We start from the raw sequence: 12,245 nt of genomic DNA on the forward strand, positions 1-12,245 counted from the left end.
TCAAACAACATAATCGGAAAGAAATACTCATCTTGTCTGTTTTCTACTATGACATCCCTAAATGCTATAAAAGGTATTTTTGTCACAACCAGTTACCGATCACCTATGCACTAATAGTTTTAAATACAATGGAAACAAAAAGATAAGTATAGGTCTATTTCAACTAAGAAATTCAGCTATTATTCTGAATTCTGATTTTTGTACTTTCCACTTAGTCAATGCAGCAACTGGAAATTACAAAGTAGTTGAAGACAAAACACCATTTAGTTAAAGTATAAAACATATACCATGACTTGAAAGTAAGTCAGGACTAATTTCAAATCGGTGATATCACAGTCACAGGATACGAAATATATTTATCATGAACAGTCTTACAACATGTAGTTCAAAATTATATTTTATTTCCTCAATATTTTTACCACAGAGACATTCACTGACGCGCTTCAATCAATGTGTAATAAACACGATAAACTATGATGCAGGAAATAAACAGCTCGTGATAGTGGTGTTTCTGTCTACTAATCCTTTCTGGTGAAAATTTCGAATATCTAAGCAACATCTTTATACAAATATATCTTTCTTTAATAACGAACAACGTTTCTGAAATCAAAATATTAGAGACCTCGGTAACATGACATTTTTGAGTTACCTCCCTTCCTATGCCTGGTTTTAAAATGAGACATTTCATGTTCAGTTCCTCTGTTTTTCGGTACTTACTAAATATAAATGATCCATGACATTTGGAGAGCCATATTGATCTTTTCACAAATGTCGTTCTCCAAAACAAAATTAGTGTCCACCATGTTTGTTTACCATAGCAATTTGGTTTAACATTTTAGCAAGAGCAGTGTCTAGAAAGTATTTTAAGGTTTGTTCAATTTGGTGAAAATTACACAAAAAAACTGTCATAAATCAATCATGCCTTTGCTTTGAGAAAAACCCCGAAAGAAGTATATTTTGAATGATAATACACTCAAAACTGAAGAATCTGATTTGAAATCAACACACATTACATTCAAGCAGTCAAGTTGATCCTGGGACTCAAGTTTGAATGTTGTGTATCATTAGATACTCAAGTCTATTAGGAGCAGAAACAGAGAAATATCCAGCACGTGCCTTATGTACTATAAAATAAGCAAACTACATGCTAAGAGGAGAGGAACACCTTGATTTCACATTAAATATCGCCATATTATCCTTGCACTTTTAAAGAAAGTCCCCCATCTGCCTTTTAAATCTTGAAATGCTCATTCAAGCACTTTTTGTTTTTGATTGATCTCTAAAAAAGCAATACACAGTTAGAATTGAATTACATGGTCATTATATTTAATAAGAGGTCAGAAATATTTATTTTAAAGAATAAATTAGTATTTACATTAAAACTCAGTGTTATAATGTTAAAACAGACACAACACACCATAGGAAAAATAAAAAAAAAAACTTGTTAACCATTTGTTATTGCTATCAACATCTAAAATCAAATTTTTAATACAGGTATCTGCAGGAGTTTCTCTCGAACATCAATATTTCAGAAAAAAAGTAATACATATTTATTACAAGTTTGTAATATCGCATAAAACTTTGCATAAAACTAAAAATGTCGAAGATTGAAAGTGACACCACAAATATTTGGTTGAATCATATGTCCACTCTTATAAGTAACCCCTCCCCCCCCCCTTTTTAATGAAAAAATGTGTATAAATTTATATTTAGTAAGTCAAAACATTTCAAGTTTAAACTGAAACTTATTTATTTTAATAGTGCTGACTGCTTTTTTCTTTTTTCAGTATTTAGCAGGGATCTGGACTATGCATTGGCCATGAAAATATGTCTGAATGATCATGATAAATGTATTAAAACATGGATTCGGAATAATTAAGATCAGCAACTAAACATAAGATTTCATACTGCTTTCTAAAACGACATACGTCCGTGAAATATTTACAACTGCACATCATCCCACCATCCGTTACACGTAGCAAATAGCCAACTAATTTATACAGAGTACACATATGCACACGTTTGCCTTCGACAGTGTTGCAAGATTTTATCTTGCAAGTTTCCCATAAACAGCGTAACATTGTATTGTATCATTTGATACTGTCTTGTTTTGACAGGAATATGATATCATTCAAGCATGCGATGGCCAACTCGTGTCTTACATGTTTCAATTCAGTGTACATTCCAATGCAGAAAATATTAAACTCGAAAGATAGAAGATTCTCGATGCAAGCTCGAGATATAATTAATGAATTTCTGTATAACAACAGTTCTGTGCTCCGCCACAAGGATAACGTCAGCAATACAATAAAGGCATATTTTCTAACACTTAATTATGCCACATGTTCACACTAACCTGTTTAATAATCGTCTCAAAATACAACACGCCAAACATGCATATGGGCGGCGCCATTTTTGTTACACTTGCCGGGGGCAAGACTAAAAAATTAAAAAAGTACATCCGGTACTGAATCCGGACGGAACATATGGTACGGAAAGCGTTTGCACTCTACATGGTGTAATGTACATCATTTTATATTTCCTTGTTAATATTTGTTCCCTAAGGTTTTTTTTAAAGCATAATACGATATTGATATTGTCTTTGTCACATGATAGCCACGTGATCCAAATGTAAAATGTATGTTACCACTACATGCATATCAATGATTTTAATTATTATTAGTTGCTATAATCGTAATGTATTCTACTGATAGGCTCAGTATGTATTACCAAAGTGTATGTAATTTAGATAAAAGATTTAAATTAATTCATTGGATAAAAAGAACTGTGTAGACCACTCAGTTCAAATCAATTTCCGGAGGGAAAAGAAAATATTTACACTACACTGCAACTATAGTAAAGGAACTTACTTCAATGGCAAAATACGTGAAGCTATTGCAAAATTTACCTCAGACAAAATGTGAATTTATTTTGTCATTTCAGTGACAGTATCTACAGATCAGTGCATAATCCTTATGTGTGGTTATACATACGTAAATTCCACGGAAGTTGTATCAGTGATAATGTATTACTAAGTAAGCACGGTATTTCTTTGACGTTTTAGGAATATAACCAATTGTCCGAGGTTATACGGAATTAAAAAAACCAAAACAAACAAAAAAAAACAAAAAAAACAAAAAAAACAAAACAAAACAAAAACAAAACAAAACACAGAGTGATTGAATTCTTAATAAAATGGTTCAGTAACTGCCGTTTTCGTAGAAGGATATGTGCTAACCCTCATTGGAATGACATGCTATTAGCAAATAACAGTGAGTACGATTATTTGAAAGTAACATTCCATAATATATGTTTTCCGATTTCATCTTTTTTTTAACGAAAATAAATTAATTTGTAGTCAAAATATGGTGAAAGATAATATAGTTTTAGTCAGATTTGTAAAGGCGATGCTTCTATGTTTAACAAGTTTTCATTATCAAAATGTTCTCCCCTACCGTTTTCTTTTCTCTTTTTCGTTCTGTTAAACAAATCATAAAAATACTTTAGAGCCTTCAGCAAAGTTGATCGGTCTTGCTAGAAAAAAAAGCGGATACAGTTGTAAACACTGCTGAGACTATTTTGTTATACATTTAAAATAAGTAAATCAATATATATTAAACGAATTTGTCATGAAAAAATCCAATTATAGTCACCAATATCACATAAGCTGCCTTTTTCTGAAAGTAAACTGACCACTTAGAGTTTTCATATCATTTTGCCTTATAAATGTTTGCTGGGAAATTTCTAAACATTCAAATACTTTATCATAATTGATTTCAAACAGTTATCGAAACAACATCCATATCTTGCAGTTTTAATGTAGTTAGTAGACGGGACAGGTTTTACGCCAAATCAGGACCTTTCAACGGCGGCTGCTTCCGAGATTATGCCAGTATTTCTTGTTGACGGAAAGAGACGAAAGTTCCCGAATGTTAAACAGGAAATCAGGCACACCGGAGAACAAAAGTGCCCTAATCTTGAATTTTTAAAATTTCACCGTTGTTATATGCTTTTCAAACCATTAACGTATACGTTTGTTAAATTAATTTGAATTATTTAAGATTTCAGCATGATTTCATTTCCACATGAAAGCTTAAAATATATTTTGTCGGTTAAATAATTTTTAATCCATTCAACGGGTCGACTGTAATGAAGTTCCAGCCAGACTTCCGTTTATAGTTGATCGTATGGGTGCCTTAAGTTTGTTGATTTTGAATTATCCCACACAATATCATTAAGCGTTCGCTATAGAATAGCTTTGATTGGCAATATTGTCCTAAAAATGCAAAATGTCGATTGTGTTTAGATATTCCCTGGTTCACACTTTTTGAAACTCTTGTGTCCACATGAAATATCGAAGATAAATAATCATTGTTCTGAAATCATACAGCCGAAGGAATCGAAATTTATATTCGGGTGTGTTCGTCTTACCCAACATTGGATTGTAATGATGCATTTCTTAGAAATTAGAGGAAAGAATGTTTCAAAAAAGAAATATGAAAATTTGTTCTGACTGCCCCAATCTTTGTCGAGCATTCTGGATTATCCATGATCTAGAATTCAAACCCAACTATGGGCTGAAAAGATTCCCGAAATATCACTAAGGTCCGTGCGCTATAAGAAAAGTACAAAATGATCATATTTGAAACGATATGAAGACCGCTTGTTACCTGAGCTCGATTTACACGCTTCGATTTGTACAACCCTGTGCATACATTTTGGAGACACCAATAGAGCGATTGGATATAATGTATTTAGATGTGATAAGACAAGATTGATATCATATAGTAAATAATGAATGACAACAAGTAATGAATACATGTACAACGTACTTATGAAAATTAAGGCTTGACGTAGAAGATTACGTTAAGATAGATATATAATAGCAGAGTAGGGCTCAGCCACTACTGTGCCACATTACCTGTCAACAGTAATCGGTGAAACGAAGGGAGGTAACTTGGGTAGATCTGAATTGTTAACTCCTACATGTAGCCTAAACGTGAAGCGGTGTCCTTACAAATTTATGAATCACGTGCTTTCTATTACCCAAACATTACTGAAACTAGGGATATTAATACGTTTCCGTAGATGTATATTTCGTTGTAGCATGGTCTTCGTTTTATAACAGGATAGCTAAAGAAAAAAAAAGAAGAAGAAGGGAAATCAGACACGAAGTACTTCAGTATGCTTTAAATATTCATAGTAGCTTTCGACATTAATAAAAGACATATATCAAAATACATGTATTTCGTATTTTACACATAACACTTATCAATAATTATTCATAAAAATAATGTTTGCTACTATGAATGAAAAATGGAATAATTTTTAGTGTACCATTTCTTGAAAGGAAACATATACCGATACAACCACCGGTGCATTCAGGCATTTTACCTGTGGACATTTTAGCCTATCTGTAAAACCGAAAGTATGACGGATAATATTGTTAAAACAGGGAAACCCGTTATATGAAGTGTGAACCCGGTTATCGCTTTCTGCCTGGGACGTCTCTCTACACTTATGAAGTCTGGTTAAAAGGATTGGGTATAATAACAACACAAAAGACATCAAAATTCAGATGGAATACAGCTGCTTAAAATACAAAAATACACCCAATAGATGACATCTAAATACATAATTGTAACAATTAGTTATATATCCTATTGGTCAATCCTCTAAAATGAAGGCGTACCACACTATTGTATGTCCCACCCACATCATCAAGTACAGCCACCTGACAACAATTACGACTGAGCTGCTAACTCAAGCAGGAAGTTAAAATCATTGGATTTGTGAGAAACACGGACAAAATACGAGAATGGGAAAGACACCGCCCTACTCTCCACAGCAACATGGGTATCCCTCACAGGTAGCCCCTCCTCAGCAGGGGTACCCGCCACAGGCTCCTCCACCCCGGCAAGGCTATCCACCACAGGGTGTGCCCCCTCCTTACAGCCAGCCGTCCCAGCAGTCTCAGAATTCAGGTCAGTTATCCATGTATGTCTGTTCTTCCTCTTTTTCCCCATGGATATTATCAAACTGTATTTTATCTTCCAGTCAAATGCTTGGAGATAATGTACATGTAGATATTAAGGCAACTGATCAAGCTATAAATCCTGTAAAGATAAAGACAAATATTTGATTGAATATATAATTATTTCTCATTTACCACAGTAAATCATTGAGGTCACTCGATATCAAAGTCCCCCTCCTCCTCCTCCTCCCACCAAATTCCTCTTTCGCTTTGTCTTGAAATTTGTTTTACCCAAAAAGTTGATGAAGTTTACTTATTCCCAATTATAAAATCAGATATATAAAAATAGATATGCAAAACCTAAAACTGTTTCCAGGTCATTCGATTTCCGGGTACAATCTTGTCAGCACCTGTAAAATGATCATGGATTTTTTCTACAGTTGCCTTGCATTACACGTTTATATTGTATGTGGCTTCACTCGCTAAAATATGATCGCCTATATTTTCCTTCAATTAGAAATTTTGATAATAAAAAAAGAGATATACTGGAAGCAAGCATTGGGTCTTTGTATCCAGATAGCAAAGGTTAACACCAGTTTAAATTATGACGTCCCAAATATGAATGAGTTCGGGAGTTTTCGGGAATTATTCATCAGTTTCACTGATACTCTTGTTACCCGGTTTCAATGATCAGTAAAATGTTTAGCATAGATAGAGTTTATTTGCCTTGTATTTTATGTGGCTTCAGCAGTTGTAATATAATTGACGAATTTGCCTACATTTGCCTTGTATTTTATATGGCTTCAACAGTTGTTTAATATAATTGACGAATTTGCCTACATTTGCCATGTATTTTATATGGCTTCAGTAGTTGTTTAATATAATTGACGAATTTGCCTACATTTGCCATGTATTTTATGTGTCTTCAGTAGTTGTTTAATATAATTGACGAATTTGCCTACATTTGCCTTGTATTTTATGTGGCTTCAGCAGTTGTAATATAATTGACGAATTTGCCTACATCTTCCTTGTATTTTATGTGGCTTCAGCAGTTGTAATATAATTGACAAATTTGCCTACATTTGCCTTGTATTTTATGTGTCTTCAGTAGTTGTTTAATATAATTGACGAATTTGCCTACATTTGCCTTGTTTTTTATGTGGCTTCAGCAGTTGTAATATGATGGATGAATTTGCCTACATCTTCCTTGTATTTGATGTGGCTTCAGCAGTTGTGATATAATTGACGAATTTGCCTACATTTGCCATGTATTTTATGTGGCTTCAGCAGTTGTAATATAATTGACAAATTTGCCTACATTTGCCTTGTATTTTATGTGTCTTCAGTAGTTGTTTAATATAATTGACGAATTTGCCTACATTTGCCTTGTATTTTATATGACTTCAGTAGTTGTTCAATATAATTTAATTGGCTTCAGAAGATATTTAATATAATTGATGATTTTGCCTACAAACCTCGTAACAGGATCGACAACAGTAGTGGTTAACGCGCCACAGGTGGTGCTCGGCGCCCCAGTCTTCCACGAAGTGTCTGTAAGGTGTACCTGTCCACATTGCCGGGCTTACATTATGACGTCAACGAATTACACAACTGGTAACATGGCGTGGCTCTTTTTCCTGATCCTGTTTTTTCTCGGGTAATGTTTTTTTTCTTATTGACTTATTCAGCCTTCCGATGCTTTCAATTTACTGTGTACAGAGTTATGCTATATCATTGTCATTCGTTTGAATTGAAGAACCACGATTGTAACATACGCTTACGCTCTCACCGACCCAATTGCTCAATTAGTCACTGATTCACTGAGTCAATTATTCACTCACTCAATCAGTTGATGACTCAATTAATTCCTGACTGACTGAATCGCTCACTGACTGACTGACTGACTGACTCACTCACTGACTGACGGACTTACTCACTGACTGACTCACTGACTTACTCACTGACTGACTCACTGACTGAATCACCGACTATCTCCCTCACAGTGAGTGAGCGAGTGAGTGAGTCCATCCACCAAATCACCCACACACCCACCCGCCCACTCATTCAATCAATGCCACCCATCAGTTAATTACTGCATTGACCAATCATGGACTCGATCAATTTATAAATCACTTACCCAATTAGATGTTCTCTAATTCATTGACACATGCCCATAATCGATCACTCTTTACTCACTTATTCATTGTAATTGTAATATTTATTCGTTTACTCAACAGCGGTTTCATTCAGGTATCACGTTGTGGTTACTGTTACGGAAGATAAGTCAATCTTAAAGGTTTCTCTATACAAAATCGCTAAATGCCTTAAACTATAAATGTAGCAACCATCGTAAACTTAAATTTATCTTCGAATGAATTAATGTAATAAAACATTTCTGTGATTTTGTTTTATCAGAATTTGGCCTTGTTGTTTGATCCCATTCTTTGCGAATGGCTTTAAGGATGTGGTACACACCTGCCCTAACTGTGGTTGTGTAGTTGGACGCTTCAACCGGATGTAGACTCGAATGCACTTTTCGGCTACAAGAACACGACATAATGAAAATGTTCATTTCCGGAAGTTTGGTTACAATGAATACGCGGAAGGATATGTTATGTTTTCAACAACTGGAGTAGTTACCAAAGTGTTGTGGGATTTTTCAGTATGGCTGTATCATTGTTTTTTTTCTCCATGTAAATATATTGATCTTTATCCACCTTCATTTTGTTACTTCACGTACGTGATGGAATTTGATACATTATATTTAATTGCGCAATAATTTCTCAAATGATGAGAAAAAACAGTAACAACGTTTCATGCATTATTTGATTGATCTTTGAGAATGTGAAGAAAAGTGTCAAAATCCTGTAGATAAAATGGTGATAGGATCAACCCACGGGACCATTGTACAGCCAATATCGGGAGTGACTTCTGTGATTCCCCATTACAAACCGCTATATAGATCTATAATTAAAAACTTATATGTGTTTTGTGTGACTAAATTTGCATGCCTCAGTCCAAAACCTAGGATAGTCTTTCGAGGAAAGCACACAAAAAAATTGTCGAGATATGAATACAATTGTTAACTTGACGGATACACCCGGCTGAGTTTGGTCTTCACATTTTTTTGTTTTGTTTTTTTGTTTTTTGTTTTTTTTTGAAAGAAATATACTACTCATGGGATATCTACAGTGAAATATTCGGGACTTTTCTGACTTCTTTATTTAATTTTGTAGTTCATGTGCATGTATATCTTCAACACTCGGAACTCCTTGGAATTTTTTAATTGATTCCATCCCCGTAGCTAATGCTTTTTTATGCTTCATTATTCATAATAAATAAAATTAATTGAAAAACAAGCGTCTTTGATCGTCTGATTAATAAACAGAGAGAAAATAATGCATTATAACTACATTATATTATGAGACCACAGTATTACATTCTTTTTAATTCTGAGGTTAAAAAATCATTTTAAAAAGACACTTATGTGTTAAACCAGTCTGATTAAAATGCAGATCTTCATTATCGCTCTGGTACTCTCTTCATTAGATTCTAATACGGAGAGTCACGAGGACTTTGCAGACATTTGATTTCACTTTCCGATATATTGGTAACGTTTTATTTTTAAATAACAAAATATTTATTGGCCATGTCTTTGCATATTCCCACCAGAATTTTGAATAAAGGACACGACAAACAATTCTACATCAGCTGCACATCTCGATCTTTTCCTACAACAAAACCAACATGGAAAGCTTTCCACCAAGCTTTACGATAAGTGTGATGATTTCAATATCTCTTTTGCGAAGTTTCCATTTCTGAATAGCAATATTCCTGCATCTCCAACCTATGGTGTTTATATGTCGCAGTCAATTCGATATTCAAATACCTGTCTCCATTATCACGATTTTCGTGCAAGAAGTCGTCAACTGAAGGACAAACTCGTAACACAGGTTTTCAAAAGATACAGGTTGGTGAAAATTATGTTTTATGGTCGGCATAGTGATCTCCATTTCTTTGTCTGATATGATGTTGGATCTGTTTGATGCTCTTTAGTTTGCCTTTAGTACCGTTGTTGTATACCTTGTTCTCATTTGAGAATATGACACTACTTACTTGGACTGGTCAAGGTCACGTCGATGAAGCAGAAGACACTTACTCTTCTGGAACACCTTGTACCTTTTCAGGAGTATCCGTGTAAATATCTATTTGATTCATATATTGCCCTAGTTTATTGAATTTTGGTTTGGATTGTGATACTGTTGACATTTTGGTATTTTCTTGTTGTTTTTGTATGCGACATGCGTATAATAATGACACTTATTGTTTTGTCCCATGTTGAAATTTAGATCAATAAGGGTAGTTGAGTCGTTTCAAAAAGACTATATTTTGCGTGTGTGATGCAAATATGCATCATTATTTTTGTTTCAATACTACAAGACTTTCCATAAATGTTGATCTCTTCCAGAGTTGTCGTTCTTTATATTCACAATATATTTTATGTTAAATAGGGTTCTGATACAATAACCTATAGACATTAACCAGTAGTCCGAGACAAGATTAAACTTTATACAGTCGCTTGCAACAAACCTGAACCTTACACAGTCGTATGAGTTAAAAATAAACCTTCCACCTTAAACCAGTCAAAATATGTCACAATCGCCTGTGACTAAACTAACCCCTACACGGTGGCCAGTGACAAAACGAAACCTTACACAGTCGGATCAGAAAGATATAAATTAAAAACCGAAATCAAAACCCTACACATTCACATAAAACAAGACTCTACCTTTTGTTAAATTATATCCAGCAGACCAGACATTGGAGAATATCTGACATACGATTACAAAACTGGGGTGATCTCGTGCACACAACATGCACTGTACATGCAATTCACACTGAAATAGCTCAATGCCATTTTGCTATAGAATTAAAATTCCATCTCTACAACTGTTTCTTAATGCTACCCACTGCAGTTGATAGGCGTAAACCCTCCATGAGTGTGTTTATGTACAGTACCAATTGATGAAGATCTATAAATAGCTACGTATACACTGTATTTCTTAGCTTCTCTAACTAAGTTTAATTCTTTTTCTCTGTATTTTGAGTATATGTGGAGGAAACTTTCTAATGTTGTAATATTCCTACACGTTTTCTAAGTGCACGCATCCTACAACGAATAGACGGTGTAAATTTTAGCGATGATATTAATTTTGTAGTTTTATCGAAGTAATGATTGACGTAAATTATGAATGCGCTGATTATAATTAGTGTGTTTTTTCTTGCTAAGTAGATATAACGGAGAAACCTCGAACATAATGGACATGTGTTACTTCCTATTGATAAGTGTTATAGAGAGGTTTTATATGTAACGTTTAATGTTTTGTTTTTGGAAATCTTACATTCAAGTGGGCAACTAGAACTGGAAATGCGTTTAGCAGATTTATGTGTTGTATGACCCCCACCTCCCTCCCCCACTTTCCCCTACTTTGCTCCCTTACCCAATTTTCATGTTCATAGAAAAAATACGTTTCGAAAAATTCTTCATAGAGTTTAAAAACCTGTTTTATAGTTTTTACTATAAATGAAAGTTTTGTTTTCGGGTTTAAGAATATAATTTGATATTTTTGTCCATTCTTATTTCTGTGTGATGATTTCAAGAGACAAACAACACAATGAGTTTGAATTTAAAATGTATTTGTATGTATGATTTGATATCATAAAAAGACTATATCCCTTTAATGCGTTTGACTTACAGGCCATTGGAGTTTGGCAACATTCCAAGTGATCGGTATTAAATTCTCGTCGACAATTTCAAACCAGACGCTTTATTAAAGTTAATAATACCGAATGATCATGAGTCATTTGAAAACGAACCAAAATGAATATATATTTCACAGTTCTACTTTCGATTTGTCTACCTCTGGTTTATGCCAAATTTGACCAATCAGCGCCAGGGTCTATCGGATTTTACTTCACCGCGGTACCGCTTCCAATTTGACATGGCACCCTGTGTGTGCCCACTCGTCAAGGATGTGCATGAACAATGCACGTGATTTTATGTGAATCACGAGTGTTACTAACAGATTATAGGAACACCGGACTAACTTTACCGCACGAAAGGTAAGTATATAATTTAACAGATATCAACTATTTTGAATTTATGCCTTCTGATTTTGAATCTGGGTATATTGCATGTAGTTTGTTTTCGTTCAGCGTTATACTATAGTTTATACAGTTTTAGATTACATGTATATATGTTTTAGTGCGT

At 34.1% G+C, this 12,245-nt stretch overlaps 1 protein-coding gene across 1 annotated transcript; it reads left to right on the forward strand.

Annotated features, from left to right (window-relative positions):
- Positions 1–5,818: 5,818 nt before the first annotated feature.
- On the forward strand, positions 5,819–8,681 carry LOC132545858 (cell death-inducing p53-target protein 1 homolog). The gene is made up of 3 exons (XM_060209530.1): positions 5,819–5,984; positions 7,460–7,631; positions 8,390–8,681. Exons 1-3 carry the CDS (start codon positions 5,819–5,821, stop codon positions 8,493–8,495), a joined length of 444 nt encoding a protein of 147 aa, XP_060065513.1. The 3' UTR covers positions 8,496–8,681.
- Positions 8,682–12,245: the final 3,564 nt, after the last annotated feature.

This window comes from Ylistrum balloti, unplaced genomic scaffold, assembly GCF_031769215.1.
Source record: "Ylistrum balloti isolate Yb309-2 unplaced genomic scaffold, AGI_CSIRO_Ybal_v1 Utg369858, whole genome shotgun sequence".
In the NCBI taxonomy this organism is placed as follows: domain Eukaryota; kingdom Metazoa; phylum Mollusca; class Bivalvia; order Pectinida; family Pectinidae; genus Ylistrum; species Ylistrum balloti.

Excerpts from the sequence above, each read along its gene's own strand:
- LOC132545858 (XM_060209530.1), top strand. The coding sequence starts at position 5,819 with ATGGGAAAGACACCGCCCTACTCTCCACAGCAACATGGGTATCCCTCA. Across the intron at positions 5,985-7,459 it reads CCAGCAGTCTCAGAATTCAG|GATCGACAACAGTAGTGGTT; the intron begins GTCAGTTATCCA and ends ACCTCGTAACAG. Across the intron at positions 7,632-8,389 it reads CTGATCCTGTTTTTTCTCGG|AATTTGGCCTTGTTGTTTGA; the intron begins GTAATGTTTTTT and ends TTGTTTTATCAG.